This window comes from Eleginops maclovinus, chromosome 12, assembly GCF_036324505.1.
Source record: "Eleginops maclovinus isolate JMC-PN-2008 ecotype Puerto Natales chromosome 12, JC_Emac_rtc_rv5, whole genome shotgun sequence".
NCBI lineage: Eukaryota > Metazoa > Chordata > Actinopteri > Perciformes > Eleginopidae > Eleginops > Eleginops maclovinus.
This window is the reverse complement of record NC_086360.1, coordinates 29,130,918-29,156,369: the sequence shown is the minus strand read 5'-3', so window position 1 is coordinate 29,156,369 and position 25,452 is coordinate 29,130,918. Positions and strand designations below refer to the sequence as shown.

The window sequence follows — 25,452 nt, the reverse complement described above, 5'->3', positions numbered from 1 at the left end:
TATGCCTCAAAATCCTGACCATGAATATCACAAACGAGCTTAGTCACCAATCCTGTTTGTGAATTTCAAATTTCTCTCGCAATATTCCAATTTTTTATCCAACAGAATTCCACATTTCATCAAATTAAGGGGCCATTATTCCCTTCATCTTCAGACTTTTTTCATCTTAATTGTTCAACTTCTTTCTTAAATCATTCCCATGTTTTTTCTCCTAAAAATCCCAAAGTCTATCAAATCCCAAAAATAAACCCCTGTTTCCTCTGATGGGAAAGAGAGACTTTATGATATATTAATATTAGGGCTGTCAACGTTACTGCGTTAACGCCCGCGATGAATCTTGAAACCATAACGCCTTAAAAAAAAAATTAACGCAAATGAATCACATTCTCAAGTTTGACCCCAAACTTCCTACCGTAATTCCAGCGCGCATGTTTACCTGGCTGAATTACTGAAAGGCGTCACAAGCACAGATAACACGATGACTGAGGAGGCGGTCCCTGTTGTGCTTAACGGTACATTTCGTTTTAAAAAGCTTCCAGACGGAAGTTTAGATCAAACCAAAGTTGTGTGCACATATTGCAGTGATGAACAGTCCGGCTTTTCAATGCCCTGTCCGACGTCCGGACACGTATTTGTCCTAGAAGGAGGACAAATACGTGTCCGGCTTGATGCTGTGCCTACAGTGGTGGGCGGCACACTCAGGTGCTGATGGTAAGCTGGCCCATATTGCACAGAGGTGCTTGGCTACACCTGCCTCAACAGTGCCATGTGAGAGACTGTTTTCTTTGGCAGGCCACATTGTGCAGAAGAAGAGGTCCGCTCTGTCATCTGAAAATGTCAACAAGCTGGTCTGCCTGAGCAACGGGTTGAAAGAAAAGTAGAGTGTATGAACAGGTGGACTGGAGTCATGTCACACAAGTTCACGCTGTTTAAATTAATCTGATTCAACTAAGAGTGAAAAGGGACTGCTCACTCTGTACCTTCAAAGACACTATGGCATTCAGTTTGTTAAATAGGCCCACTGTTGCTCACTACAGCATTCATTTGGGTGAGATGTTACTTTGCAAACTCTTTACAGGCAAGCTGTTCACATTCACTTTGTAGCAAGCGTCACTTTGTAACTGTTTATGTGGTTGTCTGCTAATCCTTCTAGTCTGCAGTTCATTACGGATGTTGTGGGCAATGCCAAGCACTCCCTGACACTTCTTACTCAGCAAACTAATAGATTCTAGTTCAGAAATGATCACAACTAAGCTGAGATCTTATAATGAAGTAAAAACTGTGGTTCCTCTAACCAGTTTGTCATGCATTTCTTTATTCCACCACACATGATGTATTTGTTTTATCCCCCCCAAAAATACAAGTAAATACTAGTATTTTAAACTTGTGATTAATCTCAACCTGTAATCGTTTGACAGCACTAATATAAATAGGTTATACTCCCCAGCTGTTTATAAAGCCCTCCGTTAGCTGCAACATGCATTAATAACTATAGTAATATATTACTCTGCCTGGTGCTTCTTAAGGGGAGGCTGTTGTACTTTGCCTCGCTGAGAGAGAGTCCCCTGCAGTGAAGCTCCTGTCTGGGTTTTGGTAATGGATTCACCACATGGCACTTCTCTTTCCTGAAGCTCAGACAGATCTGATCTCAGAGGATTTGAACTTCCTGTCAGCGGATCCTGATTCTCCTCCGTCAGATCTCGAAACCCAAAAACTCATTGAGGGAACCTCCACACGGGAACAACAAGGGTCCTTTTTTAAAAAATAAAAAAAATTTTTAAAAAAAAATAATAAATTCTAAAAAATAAAAAATAATAAAAATAAAAAAATTTATAAAAATTAAAAATAATAATAAACAATATAAAATAAAAAAATTAAAAAAAAAAAATTTAAAAATAAAAAAACAATAAAATAAAATAATTTAATTAAAAAAATTAAAAAAAATAATAAAAAAACAAAATATAATAATAAAAAAACCAAATCATATTATATAATATAAAAAAAAATAAAAAAAAAATAATAATAAAAAAAATATAAAAAAAACTAATAAAAAAACAATAATAATAATATAATAAATAAAAAAAATAATAAAAACAAAAAACAATAAAATAATAAAAAATAATATACAAAAAATAATAAAAAAAACAAAAAAAAAAAAAATAATTTCAAAAACTAATAATAATAATAAAAAATTTTAAAATATAAAAACAAAAATTTAAATAAAAAATTAAAAAAATAAAAATAAAATAAATATAAAATAATAACAAAAATAAAAATAACAAAAATAATTTTAAAAAAATAAAAAAAATTAATAATAAAACAAAATAAAAATTTAAAAAATAATAAAACAATAACAATAATAATAATAAAATAAAAATAATAATAATAATAAATAAAAATAATAACAAAATAATAATAATAACAATTATAATAAATTTAAAAAAATATAATAAAATTAAAAATAATAACAAAAAATAATTAAAAACCCAAAAAAATAATATTTTAAAAAAAAAAAAAATAATAATACAAAATATAATAAAAAAAATTAATAAAAATAAGATAATAATAATAAAATAAAAAATAAAAATTAATAATAATAACAACAAAAAAAATAATAAAAACAATAAAATAATAATAATAATTATAATAAATAACAATTAAAATAAATAACAATAAATAATAAAAAAATATAAAATAAAATAAACAATAATAATAATAATAATAATAATAATAATAATGATAATAATAATAATAATAATAAATAATAATAATAATAATAATAATACATTTTATTTATAGGTGCCTTTCAAAGCTCTCAAGGACACCTTACAGAGCGTAAGTTAAAGACAAAGGTCAAACAGTAATTCCAGACTTAAAAACAAAGACTTAAAAACAACAATCAGTTTAGAGTAATTATGAGACAGAACAGGCCAGTTTTAAAAAGGTGGGTTTTGAAGGTTGAGAGTGAGTCCAATATTACGGATGTGTTGTGGGAGAGAGTTCCAGAGAGGGGGGGGGGGGGCAGGGCAGAGTGGCTGAAGGCTCTTGACCCCATGGTGGTCAAGAGGGCAGAAGTGAGCGGCAGGGAGTGGGTTGTGGTGGGAAATAGAGCTGGGTGTCGTCCGCGTAACAGTGAAATTGAATATTGCATTTTCTGAAGATATGGCCGAGAGGTAGGAGGTGGATGATAACTAGGAGGGGGCCCAGGACAGAACCCTGAGGAACACCAGTGCAGACTGAAGGGACTGTGGTTGGAAGTGTTTGAGTTGGACAAAGTGAGTCCGGCCGGTGAGGGACGATCTGAACCAGGTGGAGGGGTGTGCCAGTGATACCAATGGAAGGTAATCTGTCGGAGGATGGGATGTGAGATGGTGTGAAAGGCTGCAGGCACATCGAGGAGGATGAGTACGGGTGAGAGCCCAGAGTCAGCTGCTACCAGCAGACCGTTTGATTTCAACCATGGCCGTCTCTGCACCGGGTGAGGAGCGGAAACCGGGTGAGGAGCGGAAACCGGGCTGAAGTTCTTCAAAAAGACTGTGGTGGTTCAGATGAGTGGACCTGGGCTTGGGTGGAAATGATTCAAGTTGTTGGGGTCTGCACCAGGTTTGTTCCATTAAGGGAGACTAAATGAGACTAAAGGAGACTAAAGGGGACTAAAGGAGACCAAAGGAGACTAAAGGGAACTAAAGGAGACTAAAGGGAACTAAAGTGGACTAAAGGAGACCAAAGGGGGCAACAGGAGGAGGAAGTAGACAAACAAAGACAAACAAGGAAGAGGTTGATGAATGTCCATAAATACAACACGGTAATAACTGAAATTATAAAGCGTTATTTGTCTGGTTTAGAGGTTCTTTGGATCTTCCTCACACCCAACAGACCCCCTTAGGGAAACCTGTAAAGACTTTCCAGGATATTCCCAACTAAGAATTCCTGGATCCCCAATAAAGAACCTGAAACCTCCTGCAGGACCCAGGGAACCTCTCCAGACCAGAAAACACTTCAACAGATGTGGGGGGGGGGGGGGGGGGGGGGGGCACACCAAACACACCACCGTCTGAGACCCCCAAACAGACGGAAGTACAACTGCTGCTCCTTCAAAATAAAACAAAGATATTTGAGTCTCAGATTGGGAAGTCGGCTGTGTTTTCCTCACTGTCCCAGCAGTCTGCACTGAACTGGGGAGGAGGGGGCCCAGTGCCCTGCTCCTGTGGTTTCTGTAAGGCGACTCTCTTTGAAGCCGCTGTGTCAGTAAACGCTTTGGCTGTCCTTGTTCGGACTGTGGTTGGGTTTTGATTGTGACTGTCTGAAGTTGTCTGTAACTGTGATGCGAGCGCCATGACTCTTAGAAGAGAGATTTTTAGTCTCAATTAAACGTATCCTGGTTAAATAACGAAGAAGAAGAAGAAGAAGAAGAATTGTATTATTACATCCAGCTGCAACAGAGGAGCAGTGACCTGATGGGAGGATTTGGTTAGAAAGCAAATGTTAACGTTTAATGAACTTTAAAACGGATGAAATTTGGAACAAAATATGCAATTAAATAAGCCAATATAAAACTAACTTAGAGAGTAACATTTTAAATCATAATAAATTATATTTTAAGTTCAGGTTAATTCAAGTTTTTCTTTATTTCACAATAACAATGTTTTCACACTTCAACATTAGTGTCTTCAAAACAACACGGTTTTATTTTGAAGGATGTGACCGGATGTTGGAGCTTTATTGCAGCAGACTTAACTGTGGTGTCTCGTGCCTGTCTGTGCGGCGGAGCAGCGCGAGCCACTCAGCCGTTTAAACCTCATTGAGTTTCAGAAAATAAAATGGAAACACTTTCACACAAAACGGGTTTAAAGTAAAGTCAGAGAAGCCTTTGAGTTTCATAGTTTTTCCAACTTTTCCCCGCGGAGTTTTCCCTGCGTTTCCCCCGGTGAGGAGTGTGAAGGGTCGGGTTTAAACTCGCTGACACTCGGTCAGATTCACGGTTCTGGTTCTGGGTTGCACCGGAGGAAGCACCACCGCCTGCCCCGTCCCGGTGACGGTGTTTGTGGTCTACCTGAGCCCGCAGACCGGGAGTAAAATGCCCCTGGTGATCCTCCTCTTCTGTCTGCACCTCCACACATGCCGGACCCTCCCCACCCTGCCGCCCGGCCTGCTCTCCTCCTCCGAACCGCTGCTGCTGGAGGAGGAGTGGTTCTGCGGGCCGTGTGAGCAAGACCTGTGCCCGAACACAAGGGGTTGCAGGGCCGGCCTAGTTCCAGACTCCTGCAACTGCTGCCAGGAGTGTGGGAACCTGGAAGGGCAGGCCTGTGACCTCCCGGGGGGCCGGAGCGTGAGGTACGGGCTGTGCGGGGCCGGGCTCCGGTGTGCGGCGGACCCTGCAGGAGGAGCAGATGAAGATGAGGAGGAAGAGGAGGTCTGTGTGTGTGAGGAGCAGGAGGCAGTATGTGGATCTGATGGAGTCACCTACATCAACATGTGTCAGTTCAGAGAGGCAGCCTTCAGCAGACCGGAGCTGCAGAGCAGAGAGGGGGGGCCCTGCAGGACAGGTGAGACACACACTCTGCATCACCTTTTAGACATCTGGCAAACTCTTTTGTTTTCACATCTATGTTTTGCAATCTTGCATCACCTTGTGGTCATGTTTCATCAGTCTGTCTGTCTGCTCTGAAAAATACAAAACAGAAGTTAAAACATAGTTTCTTCTGATGTGATTTCCCGTCCTCTGATGAATGTTAATCTAGAACGAAATACATTTCATTTCAAAGACTTCCAATAACCTCCATCCCATACCTGGAAATTGTATTTAAGCTGAGATCCTTCAATGTGTGCAGCAAGATGTTGGAGATCTTCCACCAGTCTGTTGTTATAGTGCTCTCTTCTTTGCTGCCGTTTGCTGGGGGGGTGGAGAGGAGGACTCTGAACAGACTGCTGTCCCCCCACCCCCCCCATCCTCTCCACCTGCAGCTGGAAGGACAGCAGAGCTCCTTCTCCAACAGACTGCTCCAGCTCCCCAGTAACTCTGTAACCCCCTTCTGGCTGCAGGACTCTCTGTGACCTGGACTCAACGTGCTCTCTGTCCTCTGACATTATATTTATATTATTGCCTTTTTGTACATTTGTGTATTTCTCATTTTTATTTTTTAGGTGATTATTTGTATTTGTTTTGCTTTTTGTTTTTCGCTGCTGCAACGCAAACATTTCCCAGTTTGGGATAAAGAAAGTGTTTCTGATTCTGATTAAGAACAGAACTCGAATAAATGTAGTATGAATACACAAAAAATGTACCTTTTAATCCAGTAAAAAAGAGAGAGAATGTAACACTTCCTCAAATCTAGTGTGTGTGTGTGTGTGTGTGTGTGTGTGTGTGTGTGTGTGTGTGTGTGTGTGTGTGTGTGTGTGTGTGTGTGTGTGTGTGTGTGTGTGTGTGTGTGTGTGCGGGAGTGTGCGTGTGAGTTTGTTGTTCCAGTAGTTGTTCAGATAGGATACACACAGATGATCCTTAAATAACAGCACATTCCTCAGAGTTAATGGAGAAGAGGAATAAGCAGAGAGCCGGTTCCTCCGCTCCTCCTGTTTTCTTCCAGAATCCTCCGTTTCCTGTCGGTCTTAATCTGATCGTTTCTAGATCTGACCTCACTCCTCCAAAAAACTGAGACTTCCTTCCAAACAACGCACTACTGTAGTATTTAGCCCCCACAGAGAGGTGCAGGGAGGACGTATTGCTGTGTTGGACCCTGAAGGCAGCGTGTTCTGCTTAGCAGCGTGTGTTATCGAGTATTAATGACCTCTGAACTGTCCGAATCGATCAATCAGAATCTAGTATTCTTGTGTAATAAAGTGTATTTATATATAAATCCGTTACCCATCCCTCCCCAGTCCCCATCATCAAGGTCCCCCCCCAAAGCCAGGTGAACGGGACAGGAAGTAGCCTGGCGTTCCTCTGCGAGGTCTTTGCATTCCCGATGGCTCTGGTGGAGTGGAGGAAGGAGGGCCGGGACGTTGTCCTGCCCGGAGACGACCCCCACATCTCAGTACAGGTGAGCATCCAGCTGTAACCAACAGAGCGGTGCAGGGATGTTGTATTTCTGAGTTGGGCCCTGAAGGCAGCATCTCCCTGGTCCAATGGGATTTCTCTGTGTGATTTTGGATTATAGCCGAAAATAATGTCAAACAAATGTTTAGTTCAGTTAAAATGTCTTCAGCTTGTGTTAACCAGGATACAACCCAAAACACATTCAGAGAACCATTGACCACCGGACCAGGGGACAGGAAGTGAGGAAATGCTGACTCAGCGTTTACGACCCGTTGCTGCACCTCTCTATCAGAGCCTCCGGACTCTCCTCTGGTCTCACACCTGTCGTCTCTCCTCAGTCTAGGGGTGGGCCGCTGAAATTTGAGCTCTCCAGTTGGCTGCAGATTGAGGGGGCGGGGCCAGAGGACTCGGGGACCTATCGCTGCGTCGCTCGCAATGACATGGGGTCGGTGTCGGCGTCCGCTGTACTGGGAGTACTGGGAGCAGGTGAGACATCACACTACATTCATGTAACACTTTTATCCAGAGCAAGTATTTAGGGAAGTTTTACTGCCCTAAAGATTCACGTGACCACAGCGCTCCAGGTGTGTCTGAGTGTTTGGACTCGGGGGGGTTTTGTGGCTTTGTTCGCTCCATGCTGTGTTGAAGGGTTTCTCCTTCTCTCTGTCCGCTGGCGTTGGTTTGTATTTGCTCACATTGTGAATAATGTACATGTTGCTTCCTTACCTGTAGTGTAGACAGCCGGTAGGCACTCCTTATTTTCTGGGTGTTTTGGAAAAGGCAGACTGCTGTGTATTTTATAGTTGCATGTTTTTGAAGTCCTTTTAATTTAGCTACAGTTCCAAAAGGCACGCATGAGGGGAACTGTGGTTTTTAATCTTGTGAGATCGTGACGTAGGTCAGTTTAATGTGAGCATTGATGGTTGAACTCTCTGTGTCGTCAGAGGAGCTGTCGTCCCACCTTTCCGACAGCGTGTCGGAGATGGAGCGCCTCATGGACGCCACCCACTACGACCAGGACTTTTACTGACGTGTGATGTCACTTCCTGTCACCTGACGCCGTCTGGCTTCCCTTCAGCGGGGACAGAACACACCCTGAGGGACTGGAATATAAAGTTTTGTTATGTTTTTATTATAATCATCCATATTAGTGTGACGAGGCTCAGCATGTTGAGCGTGTTGTTGACGTCGCCGGTTCGAGCCCGAGTCTCCTGCTGCTGTGAAACTACTTTATCTTTTTAATAAATGTTAAAACCACCAAACTGCTGTTTCTGTTCCTTCTCACTGACTTTCAAAAGGAATGAGTCCTTCACCCTGACATGAGTCAGCATTTCCTCACTTCCTGTCCCCTGGTCTGGAAGTCAATGGTTTTCTGAATGTGTGTTTGGTTGTTATCCTGAAATCAGGTCTGTGTTTAACACAAGCTGGAGAGATTCTAACGTTTTGTTCTACCGCATAAAAAACGTCAGTAAATACCCCACTGTTGAATTTAGAAAAGGAGGTGAACACAATGGTACCACTGGCAGTTGAACTATGGCCTCTTCCTCGTTTAACCTGACGTTTTTGAATAAAGAAGTGTGATAAATGGATAAATGCAGCATTTTCAATAATTGTCAAAATCCACTAAGCAGAGGTCAAGCTGTTATCCATAAGGGATCAGGGAGGCTGGTGTTCTGATCAGGGGAGCACAGGTTCAATCCCCACTGCAGTCAGCATGTCCGTGTGTCCTTTCACCCCATGTTGCTCCTGGGGGGATTGCCCACAGGACTGAGTGTGTAAGTCTCTGGATAAAAGCGTCTGTGACCTGGAATGTAATTTGATGATTATGCTGGTAAACAAATTATGCAAATTGCGCAACATATGCAAGTTATTATCCTGCAGTTTCTAAATGCTTGGGACCCTACTTTTCCCACACCACATTTGGCTCCCAGATGGAGCTGCAGCGACAGCTCCATCTCCTGCTTCACCTTTGGGCTCCATCACGGGTGCCTGTCCTGGTCGCTGCTCCACAGGCTCTGAATGCCAGCCTCTCCTCAGTTTTCCCTGCTCCTAGTCCTGCTCCTGCTCTACCCAGTACAGGAAGTTGTGTATGTGTTTGTCGAGGTTGTGCCAAAGGAGCAGTGGTTGAAGGTCGTAAAAAGTATATTTGTTATTTAATTCTGGAAGTCTATCCCAGAAAGTTTGCTATTGGCTAATTCTAGATGGCTAGTGTAACCCAGGTTATTTTAGTGTCGCTAGATTTTACCGAGGGTCCCTGAACGCCTCACAAACACGAGACAGACGCCAGCTCTACCGCTGGGCTCGCCTCCAAGTCTCCTCCTCTGCAGCAGCACCTGGGGCAGGTGTTACGAGTTTGAATAGGTTGTTTAAGTGTATAGTTTTAATGTGAATGCAGTGAGCAGAGCTGACTACAGAGGGAGCATCTGCTTAACTGGGGTGAAGCTGCCGAAACAGGGATCCATCCACCCATCCATCCATCCATCCATCCATCCATCCATCCATCCATCCATCCATCCATCCATCCATCCATCCATCCATCCATCCATCCATCCATCCACCCGCTTATCCGTCAGGGTCTCGCCCAGGTGGCATCCTCACTAGGTGCCCGAACCACCTCAACTGGCTCCTTTCAACATGAAGGAGCAGCGGTTCTACTCCGAGTCCCTCCCGGATGACTGAACTTCTCACCTTATCCCTAAGGGAGATGCCAGCCACCCTGCGGAGTAATGTGATGCCTCTGTAATTGGCACACACCCTCTGCCCCCCTTTTTAAAAAGAGGAACCACCACCCCGGTCTGCCACTCCTTGGTACTGTTTCCGACTTCCACGCAATGTGAGACGTGTCAACCATGACAGTCCCTCAACACCCAGAGCAAAATATTGAATATTTAAGGAGAATCGACAGGAAACCTAAATATTGAGGGGCTCTTGGCCGGGACAAAGGAATAAGTAAATGCATTTAAAGAGGTTCAGAGTCGGTAATGTATGTCTAAAAAGTACTGACGTTACTTTCAGATGACCAATTTATAACATTCAAATCTCTTTAATCACTCGCTTTAGTAAAAGTAAAATAAACGGTTTCAGTTGAAAGTAAAATAAGGCTGAGAATTGAAAGTAAAATAAGGCTGAGAATTGAAAGTAAAATAAGGCTGAGAATTGAAAGTAAAATGCAGTAAATATTGTAAACGAAGTCTTGAGAATCTGCGTGAATCAGGTCTCTGTCTCTTTAAGAGTCTGACCCCTCCCCCTGCAGGAATCCCCACTCTAAGAGGCGGGGCTTCCTTCTTTTGACTCACTCCCATTGGTCAGAACGGGACCTGTCACTTGCGGCTCTGCTCTCTGATTGGCTGGGAGAAGGATTTCCTGTGTTGATACAAAGAGAGGAGAAGAGTTTGTAACGGAGAGATGAAGAGGAGTTTTATGGAAGAGAGGACGAGGTGAGATGTTTCTATTTACTGTGGCCTGATGGAGACCAGGAGGAGCACGGGAGGACTGCTTTTATTCAGCATCCTGAAGGTCTAAAAGGTGTCCGATTAAATTGACTTGTTTTTCCAGGAGGGCTGTTTTTATGACCCGGAGCTGCAAACACTCCCAGCGTCCCCAGTATAAACGACTCCTATGGTTTCAACAGATTTGAGAATTGGTATACAATGAATTACAGTGGCGGCAAACCATTGAGTTTATCTGGTCGGGATGTTGTAGATTAATAAGTGTTGTAAGAAATGGTAAATAAAAAAAGTCTCTCCGAGTTCGAGGTTACAGAAGGAGATTATGAGTCCTCGCTTGAACCTGAATATTTGTTTCAGAGAAAACTCAAAAAAAGAAATCTGAAAAAAAGTTCAGAAATAATTTTCTTTAAAAAACACTTTTGGTCAAACCCCAAAACATTTCTCATGTGGCCCCAACCCTCCTCACATGTCCAGATATACTCGCTTTTTATCAATTTAGTATACATGTTGTAGTGTTGCACCCCCCCCCCCCCCTTCTATCAGCTGTCACATTAAGACATTGAATGAAACAATAATAACAATAATAATATTATTAATTAAAATAATGATAATATAATTATAATAATAATTATATTATTAATTATAATAATAATAACAATAATAATAATAATAATAATAATAATAATTATTAATAATAACGATAATAATAATTATTATAATTATTATTATTATATATAATAATATAATAATAATATAACAATAATAATTATTAATAATAATAATAATTATTAATAATAACGATAATAATACTTGATATAGCGTTTAGCTTTAGTTAGGCCGCTTTCCATGTTGTGCAAACTGCTCATTTGATCTGTATTCATCATTAAATTACGTTTGATCAGTTTGTGTTTTATTCGGAAAACTATTTGTACGACTTCCTTCATCATGGATTATTGTAGTGACTAACAGGCTTTGTCAAAACCTGCAGCACTAGGTAAACCACATGCAAACACACTGATGTTCAAACCATATCACATTACTACCCCACAGTGTCAGGAGGGACAGGAACCACAGGTAGAAACACCGAGGGGTTCTTCCTCTGCTTTAGAAATAGAGGTACTTGTACTTCTCTTGAGTATTTTACATTATGCTATACTTCACTACCGAAGGAAATCATCTGAGTATTTCCACCAGCATTCACAGGGAGACCCTCAGGACCTCCGGAGGGGAATTAGCTCAGATGGTAGAGCGCTCGCTTAGCATGCGAGAGGTAGCGGGATCGATGCCCGCATTCTCCAGAGATCTTTTCCCCCTGCTCTGTCGGAGGAGCAGAGGGGGGTCTGCCAGGCTGGAGGGGGGAACCACCATATTATAAATAAGTGTGGAGGACGGAACATGACACAAGTTTGAATAAATACGGGAATAAATCTTAGATCTAGAAATGAATAGAGATATATAATAATGTGTGTTTTATTTTCCACTTTTATTTATTTATACATTAATTCATTTATTTATTCCTTTATTTATTTCTTCATTTCTGTTATTTAATTATACATTCATTTTTTTATTTCAATATTTATTTCTGTATTTATCTCCACATTTATTTATTCTTTTTTTGTGCTGTATTTATATATACATTTATTTATTTATTGCTGTATTTATATATACATTTATTTATGTCATGTTCCGTCCTCCATAACTGAGGACCGAAACATAAATACAACTGTAAATAAAATGTCTTGCAAAACAGTAGAAATAAATGCTTTAATAAATTAGAGACTCACTTTAAATATAAATTAAATTTGAGACATGTTTATCCATGTCCTGTTTGATAATCACTTATTTGTTCTTTTAGTAAAATATTTTTCTCATGCATTTATTAATTTATACATTTATTAATTAATACATTTATTAATTTATACATTTATTAATTTATACATTTATTAATTTATACATTTATTATTATTATTAATTTATATATTTATTATTATTATTAATTTATACATTTATTATTATTATTAATTTATATATTTATTATTATTATTAATTTATACATTTATTATTATTATTAATTTATACATTTATTAATTTATACATTTATTAATTTATACATTTATTAATTTATACATTTATTAATTTATACATTTATTATTATTCAAATATCTTTTGCTCCTTTATTAATGCGTCTCTCGGTTTAGCTTCTTCTTATCAAAGTAATTCATTCAGTTATCTTTCTTTTATTTTGTTCATTATTATCACTTTATGTTTTATTTCGATATAAAATGAGGTTAGCCTACTCTGTGGGGCTCAGCGGATATTAACGCTTGGCTCTGATTGGCTCTCCCTCAGGCCCACGTGACCTCGCTGCTGTTAGTCGGGATGAGCGGGAAGCAGAGCGAGATGGAGGGTCGCCTCGACGACATGCTGTCACGCATCGCCGTGGAGACGCAGGAGATCGAAGAGCTGGAGCGACAGCTGACCGACGGTGAGGAGCGACTGACCAATGACAGAGCAGCACTCTCAATCCGCCGCCCTTTGATTGGCTTGTGTTATGAACTCTGACGCCGCTCCTGTTCCCTCCTCCAGGTCAGATTTTGGCGAACGAATCTCTGCAGAGGGATTTGGAGGGAATCATCTCCGGACTCCAGGAGTATCTGAGAGGCCTCAGAGAGCAGGTCCACACAAAGTCTATGTTCTCTCTCTGACGGCCAGCAGGGGGCGCCCCCCCAGAGTCTGTAGCCGTCTATATCCCGGCCGCTCTCCCAATGACCAATCAGAATCGAGAATCTGAGCAGTGTAATAAATAATAATGTTACTGGGAAATGTATGTGTGCGTGTGTGTGTGTGTGTGTGTGTGTGTGTGTGTGTGTGTGTGTGTGTGTGTGTGTGTGTGTGTGTGTGTGTGTGTGTGTGTGTGTGTGTGTGTTTCAGGCTCGCCTTGCTCAGCATCAGGTTGTTAGTCTGCAGGCTGAGAATCAGAGTCTGCAGCTCCACCTGGAGCACAGCGCCAGGACACACAGACAGGTAGGGATGTGTGTGTGTGTGTGTGTGTGTGTGTGTGTGTGTGTGTGTGTGTGTGTGTGTGTGTGTGTGTGTGTGTGTGTGTGTGTGTGTGTGTGTGTGTGTGTGCGCGTGTGTGTGTGTGTGTGTGTACTGGGAGGATATTGTTATGGTATATCTCAATGGTTAATGTGTGTCTGTGTGCAGGACCTGTCTGTGCAGCAGGAGGAGGCTGATGCTCTGAGAGAGAGACAGGTGCAGCTGGAGGCAGAGCTAACCCGGACACAGGTAACTATTATAGATAGATAAACACTTAAAGAGTCCTCTCCTGCTTTAAAGAGTCCTCTCCTGCTTTAAAGAGTCCTCTCCTGCTGATGTTCAGGTGTATATCAGTATGTAGTGTCTCTACTTTAAAGAGTCCTCTCCTGCTGATGTTCAGGTGTATATCAGTATGTAGAGTCTCTACTTTAAAGAGTCCTCTCCTGCTGATGTTCAGGTGTATATCAGTATGTAGAGTCTCTACTTTAAAGAGTCCTCTCCTGCTGATGTTCAGGTGTATATCAGTATGTAGAGTCTCTACTTTAAAGAGTCCTCTCCTGCTGATGTTCAGGTGTATATCAGTATGTAGAGTCTCTACTTTAAAGAGTCCTCTCCTGCTGATGTTCAGGTGTATATCAGTATGTAGAGTCTCTACTTTAAAGAGTCCTCTCCTGCTGATGTTCAGGTGTATATCAGTATGTAGTGTCTCTACTTTAAAGAGTCCTCTCCTGCTGATGTTCAGGTGTATATCAGTATGTAGAGTCTCTACTTTAAAGAGTCCTCTCCTGCTGATGTTCAGGTGTATATCAGTATGTAGAGTCTCTACTTTAAAGAGTCCTCTCCTGCTGATGTTCAGGTGTATATCAGTATGTAGAGTCTCTACTTTAAAGAGTCCTCTCCTGCTGATGTTCAGGTGTATATCAGTATGTAGAGTCTCTACTTTAAAGAGTCCTCTCCTGCTGATGTTCAGGTGTATATCAGTATGTAGTGTCTCTACTTTAAAGAGTCCTCTCCTGCTGATGTTCAGGTGTATATCAGTATGTAGAGTCTCTACTTTAAAGAGTCCTCTCCTGCTGATGTTCAGGTGTATATCAGTATGTAGTGTCTCTACTTTAAAGAGTCCTCTCCTGCTGATGTTCAGGTGTATATCAGTATGTAGAGTCTCTACTTTAAAGAGTCCTCTCCTGCTGATGTTCAGGTGTATATCAGTATGTAGAGTCTCTACTTTAAAGAGTCCTCTCCTGCTGATGTTCAGGTGTATATCAGTATAGCGTCTCTATTGGGACATGTGTCCATTCTTTAATGTTTAACACACACACACACACACACACACACACACACACACACACACACACACACACACACACACACACACACACACACACACACACACTCTCTCTCTGCAGGATGAAAAGGCTTCTCTTCAGCTCACAGTCTGGAGGCTTCAGGCTCAGTGTGAGGTCAGCAGGACCGTCATGGACCGGACCAGGATCCAGCTGGACCAGATCACAGAGGCCCTGTTGGAACCTCAGGAGCTTCACATCGGTCCAGAGCACACATACAGGTACCGGTACTGCAGAACTCCTACAGATCTACACTTTAACTGATCCGCTTCACCTCCCTGTGTTACCTCCTATGTCGTTCTTCATGACCCTCTCCCAAACGCTGACCTGAGTCAGCACCGCAGCGCTTACTGGCCGCTCCTCTGGAAGTTTCCTAACGTGTTGTTGGTTACCTTTCAGATGATCAGTTCAAAAGAAACACGGGGGAAAAAAGTCCCTGAGGGGAGTGTGTTGGAAGGAACACAGGAACACATCTAGCCTCTGCAGACCGTTTACATGCACTAAAACGTTTAGACCTACAGGAGAGGGAACACAGCAGTGCGGCAGAGTAGGGCCTCTTTCAAACGCAAAATAAATAAATGGTGAAATAAAATAATAATTAACTGTTTATTATTCATGATTTATTTCACACTTTTGAATTGATTTGTAATTTAAACATTTATTTGTGGTTTAATTTATTGACACACAACCTGTTGTCCCTCCTGCACACAGAGCTGCTTCAGTCTAGAGTAGAAGGAGGTAAAACAGCTGGATTTTAGGTAAGGAACTTAAAACGACGAATAAAGAATAATAAAAACCTCTGAAAAATAAATACAGAAATAAATGAATGCTGGAATAAAAGTAAATAATCTTTTATTTTAGCTTTTATTTATTATTTGCCTTTTTTGGATCAGTATAAAGAGGCTAAACGCGTCAATGTCTTGTGTACTGCTGTCCTATAGAGAATAACAACACTGTAAATAAATATGTGAACAATCAGGTAAATAAAGGAACGCAGGACAGAGAGTCGGTTGTTCAGCTTAAACTGGACGATGTTTGCAAACGTTTTAGTTTCTGATTTAAATTTGATCTAACTCTTTAATGTAGTTCTATAAAAGGACAAGTTTTCCAAAATAGAAGTCTGTCCATTATCTCTCAAAGTGCTGCATACTGTTTGTCTGTGTCAGTATGAAGAGGCTAGTCCTGCTGGGACAGAATGCAGAGGGCAGTTCATACGGTCCTGAGTGCAGTCAGTGAGACCTGACCTGTGGAAGCAGAGACCCAGCATGAGATGCTCAGGTCCTGCTCTCTCCTCAGAGGGGAATTAGCTCAGATGGTAGAGCGCTCGCTTAGCATGCGAGAGGTAGCGGGATCGATGCCCGCATTCTCCAGAGACTCTTTTCACCCCCTGTCGGAGGAGCAGGGGGGGGGGGGGATAGTGCACCTTCAATAGGTCACTGAGGACCAGAATATTAACAAAGTTGTAAGTAAAAAACATTAGAAATAAATTAGACTGATTAAGAGTTCTGTGTTTATCACTCAAATATGTTCTCAGGGTTCATTCATTTCTGCATGTTTTATTTGTCTCTGTTTCTTATTTATTAAAGTGATTCTTTCCTTTCTCAAGGATTTTCTCAATAATGATATAAAAGGAGGTTAGTCTGCTCTGCTCTCTGACCACCAAAAACCTGACATGACATGTGTGTCTCTGAGCCGCAGCGACAAGGCCTGGTTCTGAGCGGGTCACTCTGCCTGGTGATTCTGGACTGTGTTGCTTCTGCTGGGGGATAAAGCAGACTGCTCCGTTGGGTTATTGTCCGGCGGAACATCAAGAAGCAACGTTACTACGCTGTAATCGATTATCCTGTCACTGCAGCGATGCAGAATCCTTCACGTCCGCCTCGCGATGCATCGTAGTGTCCATCCAAACGGTGTCCGTCTGTCCCCTGCAGGACGGAGGACATGCTGTCCAGGAGTGTGGAGCAGCTCCTCAGGGCCATCCAGCTCACCAGGACCAGGACCAACCAGGACCAGAGCAGGGAGCACATCCACAAACTGCACTACCAGATAACCCAGGACCAGGACCAGATAACCCAGGACCAGGACCAGATAATCCTGAATCAGTATCGGAGAACCAAGGACCAGGACCAGATACCGCAGCTGGAGGTCTTGGGAGTGGACCAGCCCCAGGACCATGACCAGGACCAGGACCAGGACAAACACCAGAATTGGAGGCTGCAGGAGGAGCTGCAGAGACTGAGGGTCCGGCTGCAGGAATCTGAGAGCAGAAACAGAGTCCTTCAAAACAACCGGGTCAGTACAAGCAGCCGGACCAGAACCCCCAACCTCTGAGAGTCCGTCTCAGATTTTAGTTTCATAAATATATCTGGATCCCATAATTTAGGGATTCCCCAAATGAGAAAAATAAGGGAATAGAGGAACACAAGTGAGATAGTTATCAAAGATGAAATGGAGTCATAAATAAATAAATAGATAAATAAATAAATAAATAAATAAATAGATAAATAAATAAATAAATAAATAGATAAATAAATAGATAAATAAATAAATAGATAAATAAATAAATAAATAAATAGATAAATAAATAAATAAATAAATAAATAAATAGATAAATAAATAGATAAATAAATAAATAGATAAATAAATAAATAAATAAATAGATAAATAAATAAATAAATAAATAAATTGATAAATAAATAGATAAATAAATAGATAAATAAATAAATAAATAGATAAATAAATACATAAATAAATAAATAGATAAATAAATAAATAAATAAATAAATAAATAAATAAATAAATAGATAAATAAATAAATAAATAAATAAATAGATAAATAAATAAATAAATACATAAATAAATAAATAAATAGATAAATAAATAAATAAATACATAAATACATAAATAAATAAATAGATAAATAAATAAATAGATAAATAAATAAATAGATAAATAAATAAATAGATAAATAAATAAATAAATAGATAAATAATAATTGATAAATAAATAAATAGATAAATAAATAAATAAATAGATAAATAAATAGATAAATAAATAAATAGATAAATAAATAAATAATAGATAAATAAATAAATAGATAAATAAATAAATAAATACATAAATAAATAAATAGGAATAAAATCATATTTGTTTTTATTAATTTAAAATATATGTTTATGTCCGGTTTGATAATGACATTTTATTTATTTAGGTATTTTAATATGTATTCTATATACTTGTTTTATTTATTTTAGCATGATTTTTTCATTTATGAATTTTAATTTAATTTTTTAAATTTTTAATTTATTTATTCATTAATTATTTTGTAAAACAACAAAATGAAGAATAAATATTTGAGTTGATTTATTTTGTGTTTAACAGGAGCAGCTTCAGGACGTCCAGCAGGAGAGGGACGCTCTGCTGCTGCAGGTTCAAACACTTCCTCCTGGTTATAAATCAAATCTAAAAACAACAATAAGTTACATATTTTAAAGATATGAGGGGCTGCAGTCTCTACACATCTGTGGAAGAGGAGGGGGCAAAGACAGCGGAGAAGCTTTTATTTTGAAAAACTCCTAAATGATATATATTCTTTTAAAGCAAGTCTGTTTTTTTTTAAAGAGGCCCTATATGCTTCTGTAGTGTGTCCTAAATGCCTCCAATAGACTCCGGAACAAAGTGACATCACTACGGAACACTCACGACTGTATTGGCTAGTGCTGTAACACATTGTACGTGATAGGCTAAGGGCCAGGACCCTGGATTCCAACCAATCAGAGCAGCCTGGGCTCACAGACGAGGTGGCCGAGTGGTTAAGGCGATGGACTGCTAATCCATTGTGCTCTGCACGCGTGGGTTCGAATCCCATCCTCGTCGGGAATGGTTTTGACGTGTGTGTGTGTGTGTGTGTGTGTGTGTGTGTGTGTGTGTGTGTGTGTGTGTGTGTGTGTGTGTGTGTGTGTGTGTGTGTGTGTGTGTGTAGAATCTGAACTCTTACGTGATCTGGGTGACAGGCTTCAAGTGTTTTAAAGAGGCCCTACTCCACCGTTCTGCTGTGCTCCCTCTCCTGTAGTGTGTGCTTCAGGTGATAGTGCATGTAAACGGTCTGCAAGACTAAGATCCCTGTGCTCCCCCAGCAGGAGAGCACTCTTTGAGAACTGTTACAGGTTACACTTGTATATCCTCGGACAGCACGGGGTGAAAAGAGTCTCTGGAGAATGCGGGCATCGATCCCGCTACCTCTCGCATGCTAAGCGAGCGCTCTACCATCTGAGCTAATTCCCCTCTGAGAGGCAGAGAGCAGGACCTGAGCAACTGCTGAGTCATGCTGGGTCTCTGCTTTCAATGCTGGGTCTCTGCTTTCAAAGGTCAGGTCTGACTGGGGCTGACTGTGGGGTCATGTGGTGCGTTCACAGAGCGTGGGTCACCAGAGGAGCCTGGAGCGTCTCAACAGGAAACTACGGCAGCTCAGCAGGGACATGAGAGACCAGCTGACTGTGGATCAGCTGAGGACGACATCACAGCAGCTGAGAGACCTCACACACACACTGCAGGTACACACACGTGCACACACACACACACACACACACACACACACACACACACACACACACACACACACACACACACACACACACACACACACACAACTTCCTATGTTTTGTCTTCAGGAGGAGGTGGAGGAACACACACACATAGTGGAGCAGCTGGGGGCAGAGCTACACAAAGCTCAGAGACACAAACACCGAACCAGGACCAGGGCCAGGACCAGGACCAGAACAGAAGGGGGAGCGGTGGTGCTTCATTCCTCCAGGACACACCGTGAGACCTCCTGCTTTATCTCAAAGACACACACACACACACACACACACACACACACACCGTTCACCTGATTATTATCATCTCAGGACTCCGGACTGGGCCTGCAGGACCCCCATCCTGAGGGGGGGCAGCACGGACCTCCTGCAGGAGGGGGGAAGTGGGTCGACAGTGGGGGGGGCAGCGACGCCGAGACGAGCTCCAGAGAGACGCCTGAGACTCCTGCAGGGGGCGTCCCCCCCCACAGGGACACGGTGAGTAACCTCTGCAGCAACCATCCAGCTCCAGACAGAGGGACCGGAAGTGTACGACTCATTCTTGCACCTCTGTTCAATGTGTGTGTGTGTGTGTGTGTGTGTGTGTGTGTGTGTGTGTGTGTGTGTGTGTGTGTGTGTGTGTGTGTGTCAGCAGGGAGACAGGTGTGTGTGTGAGTTTGCGCACAAAGAAGCCAAGAGACTGGAGGAAGAGAAGAAGAAAGTACGACTGGAAAGCAAACAACTACGACACACACTGAGACAACACAGGTGACACACACACACACATACACACACACACACACACATACACACACACACACACACACACACACACACACACACATACACACACACACACACACACACACAGAAATATTATTAATTAAGTCCTTATTTGTACATCGGTTTTTATTTAACTGAAAATGAAATAAAAATAATACATCTGTGTGTGTGTGTGTGTGTGTGTGTGTGTGTGTGTGTGTGTGTGTGTGTATGCGTGTGCAGGAGTGTGATGCAGGTGTGTGATGAGGTGGAGTGTGTGGAGAAAACTCTGCTGAAGAGACAAGCTGAACTCCGACGGGCCGACCGACTGCTTCTGGAGGCTCAGAGCTGCACACACACCTCCAGAGAGCAGGTACACACACACACACACACACACACACACACACACACACACACACACACACACACACACACACACACACACACACACACACACACACACACACACACACACACACACACACACACACACACACACACAACACACACACACACACACACACTTTATTCCCCACTGTGTGTCCTGCAGGCCAGCGCCCCCTGTCTGCTGGAGGCTTCACTCCACACCAGGTAAACTCAGGTATACTTTAGATTTGATCCCAGCTCTCCCAGTTAAATCTGATCTGTGTTCACTTCCTGCCTGCAGCTGCTTCAGAGTAAAAGCCTTCAAAGTGACAGAAGTGACAGAAATACATGTAGCAATGACTCAGAAAGAAGGCTTTTACTTTGAAATATCAAAGAGCTGCAGAGCGTTTACTGTGAACAATACAGGAGGACTTTTACTTTGAAAAACCAGAAGGCTCTTACTTTGAAAAACCAGAAGGCTCTTACTTTGAAAAACCAGAAGGCTCTTACTTTGAAAAACCAGAAGGCTCTTACTTTGAAAAACCAGAAGGCTCTTACTTAGGGCTTTAAATGTGAAAACAACAAAGGGCTTTTACTGAGGGAGAGAAAAGCAGAAAGGCTCTTACATTGAAAACAACTGCAAGGCTTTTATTGTGAAAGAAATTACGGTTATTTTACTGTAAAGCAAAAACACAGCGTTCACAAAAGTATGAGTTGAGTGATCTGTGTGTGTGTGTGTGTGTGTGTGTGTGTGTGTGTTCAGGAGGAGAGGTGGAGTGGTGAGCTACAGAGAGAGTCACTGAGACAACAAGAGGACAACCTGAAGGTGAGACATTCATTCTCCTCTGACACGGAGGAGGAGCAGCTCTCTGGACTCATGAATGAACACGGTGTATGGAGAGCTGAACCTGTGGCCTGAAACCCTCCCCGAGACTGGCGGTTTTAGTCCTGGTCCGGACGGCAGCAGACAGAACGGCTTGTTGCCGGGGTGATGGGGGTCTTATAGTCCTGTGGGCTTTCTTCCTGAGCCGCTGGGAGTAGAGGTCCTCCATGGACAGCAGCCACTGTTTCAGTCATCGAATCGCTTTTTTAGCTTGAAGGAAAAATGTCTAATTATCTGAGAAACAAATAAAAAAGGAAAGTTTCTCCTGATTTAAAAAGCAGAGCAGGCGTTCAGCATCCTGCTGAGGAACATCAACTGCTTCAGCTGAAACATATAGAATAACCATTTACAGTGTAATGCTATTTATAATAAACCATATTACAAAGCATCTTCTGGAGTTCATTCATACCTGAATACTTTTATTTCCATTATAGAGATTATATGTTCTTTTATTTGTATCAATAATTTAGTTTTTGAATTATTAGATATTATTTGAGTGATTCTGAACCCTGTGTGTGTGTGTGTGTGTGTGTGTGTGCGCGCGCGCTTGAGCCTCGTCTGCGCTGCAGTCTGTGGAGCCGGCATGAGGGTCTGCAGGAGAGACGTCTGCAGACTTAGGACAGTCTACAGGGACTGAGGCTCAGAGTGGACCTGCTGGACACACTGCTCACACACTCTGCATAACACACACACACACACACACACACACACACACACACACACACACTTGGATGGAGCAGCTGCAGCGTTAGCTCTGACCCAACCGTTCAGAAGAGTCCAGCCTTCACCTCTGACTCATTAGATGTGCACATTAAGCTGAATTTAGGAGGACTCTACAGACACTGATAATTATTACTTTATTGGTTTCACCATGACATGTATTTCTGACTCAACACAATAAGGCAAAACATAAATAGAACAGTTAAAGTAAAAAATAAATCCCTTCACGACCAAAAGTATGTAGAGCCTCTGAAAGACTCCAGAACATTCTGAGGGAAACACATTTCAGCTTCCAAAGGAAGAGGGTCAGGAACAAATACACGGAGGTCAAAGAGAGACCGTTTTTAGATGAAGTCCAATTTGTTTTAGTGGAATTCTGAGAAGATCTGAAATCTGTGAAATAATTCGATTCTTTTTTCTTAAAACCTTAGAGAAAATAATCCCGTTGGTCAGATCCAACAGAACACGTGGCCCGTGGCCCTCATCCTCTTATTACGAACAACTTCTGTACAGGTGCTTTAGACAGAACTGGAAATCTGCAATATGTAAAGGTTTAAAGAGCTGAGGAATGATGGGAGTGGTTTCATGGATCCGAACGGGACGGAGAAAAGGAATCCAGATGAAGATGATACATTTCATTTACGTGGAACATGAAGATCGTGTAGTTTCCGTTTTAAATTCACAAATATTTACAGTAAGCAAATTCCAGAATGACATGGAGAACCCATTGGACCAGGGAGATGCTGCCATCGGGGTCCGGCACAGAAACACCAGGTCCCAGTGCCGCTCTACAAGTCCTCAGTCTCGAACCCCCTCAGTAGTACGTGCACCAGTTGCTGTAGTCGCTGGGCATCAAACCCCCGGTGATGAGCAGGATCAGGTCCACGAACCACCAGATGCCGAGCCCCCCCAGCGTCAGCAGCTTCCCGACCGCCGTGCCCGTGTGACCCAGGCAGAACCGGTCCACCCCGAAGCAGCCAAGGAAGAAGGAGTAGAGCAGCGTGGTGATGAAGTAGTGCCCGGTGTACCTGAGAGACAAGGGGGGCGTTACAGGACCTCCACCCTCAAGATACTGGGGGTTTCAGTTTGGTTTCTATCTCAGCGACCTCTTCCTCCCTTTCATGAGAACACAACACCTCCCTGTCTGCTGTTCAGGTGCAAACCCAAAGAGGGTTAGTCCTTATATTATTTAGAGCTGCTTTATAATGAAGTAACGAGACTGTTTTTATGGAGGGAGATCAGGAGCAATTCTTCTTTAGATCTGATCAAAAGGGACCTTTATTATTTAGTTCTGAGATCAGAGTCTGAATTATGAGAGAAGAATCCAGATGTTCTGAACTGCAGCGCTTCTATTTTTATGAACTGGTTTAAAATGATTTACATAAATATTTGGTGAACATTAAAAAGGCCAGTCAATGTCGATGAGTCATTTAGTGGCAATTAAGTTCTACTATTATAACGACTCATAACGACTCGTATAAAATAATGAATAATTATTCGGTATTTTGAATTAAACTACTTACATAACTTTATACTGATTATATTTAAAGGCGAATAAAATAATGAATAATTAAAGTTAGAAATGATTTTATTCGTACTTTTGTATTGATCCTTATAACCGTCACTTATTTTATTTGACCTCCTTCAGTGAAATCTCCTCCGGGGTGTTTCAGTGTTTGTGCTCTTACTTGATGCAGGGGACGTTCCCTCTCAGGAACTCCCGGGGTCCGGCACACTCGATGTCATCCAGCGCCGAACACACCACCTTCGTATGTTTCACCTCCTTCTGAGTCTGACCCCCCCACTGCAGACAGGAACAGGAAGTATGGTCAAAGATAAAGGTTGTGGAGAGAGACTTAAGGAGGTATTTTGAAACATTAAGGAGGTATTTTGAAACATTAAGGTAGTATTTTGTGAGTTAAGGTAGTATTTTGGAGAGTTAAGGTAGTATTTTGGAGAATAACGTCACACCAGGCAGCAGTGTCGCAGTGCTGTGACAGGTCTGTTGTAAAAGGTGATCAGCAGTTTGTAAATTGATGTGATTAGATTTCACATCGTCCTGATCTCGTTAGAGACTCAGACTGTATGTTTCAGCTGGCTAAATATAAAACCTGAGGTCCAAAATCTTTCTCCTTCAGAAGTTGTCTTTAAGTTTTAGTTTGTCATCCATTGCTTTTACTTCTGAGGATCTCTGAGACCCCCCCCCCCCAATCCTCAACTCTTCTCTGGACCTGAGACCAGAACCACAGATCTCACCCCCACACAGCCGTGCCCCAGCTCCAGGAAGGCGCTGTGGTTCCCTGCGTGGTCCACCGGATCCTGACAGAACATAAACTCCTCCGGGCTTCAGGTGAGGACACACACACACACACACACACACACACACACACACACACACACACACACACACACACACACACACACACACACACACACACAGATTAGAGATCTGCAATAGTAATATTTTTTGTTCGACTTAAAACATTTCAACCAAATTCTGAATATGTGTATAAACGTAACACATCAGGATGGGGGGTTCATCTTCATCAGACTACATGAAGGGTGGGTAACAGCTCGGGACATGATGCAGGTGGATATGAATCACACTCCCGCTAAGTGTAGGGCAGAAGAATATTTAATAGTCTGTTTATATTTCGCATTATTAATCCAAAGTAACTATGCTAACAGCTACATGCTAACAGCTACATGCTAACAGCTACATGCTAACCCTGTGAGGGGTGGTGCTGGACTCACAGGTAGCTGCACAGGACGACCGGAGACGGGGGTTTGTACTCGTACGGCTCCGTGTAGTTCGAGCTCTCCGCCGGTGCTTCATACCGCTTGGGCTCCGGGGGCTGCTGGCTGGAGGACGGGGGCTCTGAGGCTCTCTGACTCGGGGAGGAGGAGGCCTCGGGAGCGGCGGTGCTGGAGGAATTCTGGGAGTGGATCCCCTCCAGACACTGCAGCAGGATGACGGTGAGCAGCAGCAGCAGCTGTCCGCACAGCAGGAGGTAGCTCACGGAGATCATCCTCTAAAACACCTCTTTAAGGAGAGTAAGCATGTTGTTGTTGTTGTTGTTGTTGTTGTTGTTGTTTACAGAGGCATCAGCCGCAGCTGTGGACGGTTATCAGGGTTCCTGTGACGTCATCACACATCGGAACTGCTTCTCCTCGGTTCGGTACATCACCGCCCCCTACCGGACCGGAGGACCGGGGTTATCCACAAACATGAAATACACAAATACAAAATTATCTTTGTGTTGGAGTGTGGACCAACTATCCC

General features: G+C 42.0%; 3 protein-coding genes and 4 non-coding genes across 14 annotated transcripts; 5 read left to right on the top strand and 2 right to left on the bottom strand.

Annotated features, from left to right (window-relative positions):
- The first annotated feature begins 4,739 nt into the window (after window positions 1–4,739).
- On the top strand, window positions 4,740–8,289 carry LOC134873959 (kazal-type serine protease inhibitor domain-containing protein 1-like). The gene is made up of 4 exons (XM_063897891.1): window positions 4,740–5,546; window positions 6,877–7,037; window positions 7,372–7,519; window positions 7,978–8,289. Exons 1-4 carry the CDS (start codon window positions 5,078–5,080, stop codon window positions 8,061–8,063), a joined length of 864 nt encoding a protein of 287 aa, XP_063753961.1. The 5' UTR covers window positions 4,740–5,077; the 3' UTR covers window positions 8,064–8,289.
- Window positions 8,290–9,895: 1,606 nt separating this feature from the next.
- On the top strand, window positions 9,896–21,837 carry cntrl (centriolin). Of its 8 annotated transcripts, XM_063897761.1 has the most exons (15): window positions 11,363–11,886; window positions 12,832–12,967; window positions 13,069–13,157; window positions 13,414–13,506; window positions 13,690–13,770; window positions 14,928–15,085; window positions 16,796–17,156; window positions 18,246–18,293; window positions 19,280–19,417; window positions 19,535–19,685; window positions 19,772–19,936; window positions 20,094–20,206; window positions 20,444–20,573; window positions 20,751–20,791; window positions 21,330–21,837. In XM_063897761.1, the coding sequence occupies exons 1-11, from the start codon at window positions 11,878–11,880 to the stop codon at window positions 19,804–19,806; spliced, it is 1,299 nt and encodes a 432-aa protein (XP_063753831.1). In that variant the 5' UTR covers window positions 11,363–11,877; the 3' UTR covers window positions 19,807–19,936; window positions 20,094–20,206; window positions 20,444–20,573; window positions 20,751–20,791; window positions 21,330–21,837. The 8 variants fall into 8 exon arrangements, with proteins under 8 accessions (XP_063753834.1, XP_063753835.1, XP_063753836.1 ...); XM_063897764.1 differs by lacking the exons at window positions 11,363–11,886; window positions 20,751–20,791 and adding an exon at window positions 9,896–10,470; XM_063897765.1 differs by lacking the exons at window positions 11,363–11,886; window positions 20,751–20,791 and adding an exon at window positions 9,896–10,558.
- Window positions 11,708–11,780, top strand: trnaa-agc (transfer RNA alanine (anticodon AGC)). The gene has a single exon. It is a non-coding gene; the product is annotated as a tRNA-Ala (tRNA).
- trnaa-agc (transfer RNA alanine (anticodon AGC)) lies at window positions 16,162–16,234 on the top strand. Its single transcript has one exon. It is a non-coding gene; the product is annotated as a tRNA-Ala (tRNA).
- On the top strand, window positions 18,659–18,740 carry trnas-gcu (transfer RNA serine (anticodon GCU)). The gene has a single exon. It is a non-coding gene; the product is annotated as a tRNA-Ser (tRNA).
- On the bottom strand, window positions 19,076–19,148 carry trnaa-agc (transfer RNA alanine (anticodon AGC)). Its single transcript has one exon. It is a non-coding gene; the product is annotated as a tRNA-Ala (tRNA).
- A 452-nt stretch (window positions 21,838–22,289) lies between the features above and the next one.
- On the bottom strand, window positions 22,290–25,338 carry tm2d2 (TM2 domain containing 2). The gene is made up of 4 exons (XM_063897768.1): window positions 24,924–25,338; window positions 24,426–24,513; window positions 23,858–23,973; window positions 22,290–23,197 (listed from the first exon to the last, which is right to left on the bottom strand). The coding sequence occupies exons 1-4, from the start codon at window positions 25,196–25,198 to the stop codon at window positions 22,984–22,986; spliced, it is 693 nt and encodes a 230-aa protein (XP_063753838.1). The 5' UTR covers window positions 25,199–25,338; the 3' UTR covers window positions 22,290–22,983.
- Window positions 25,339–25,452: the final 114 nt, after the last annotated feature.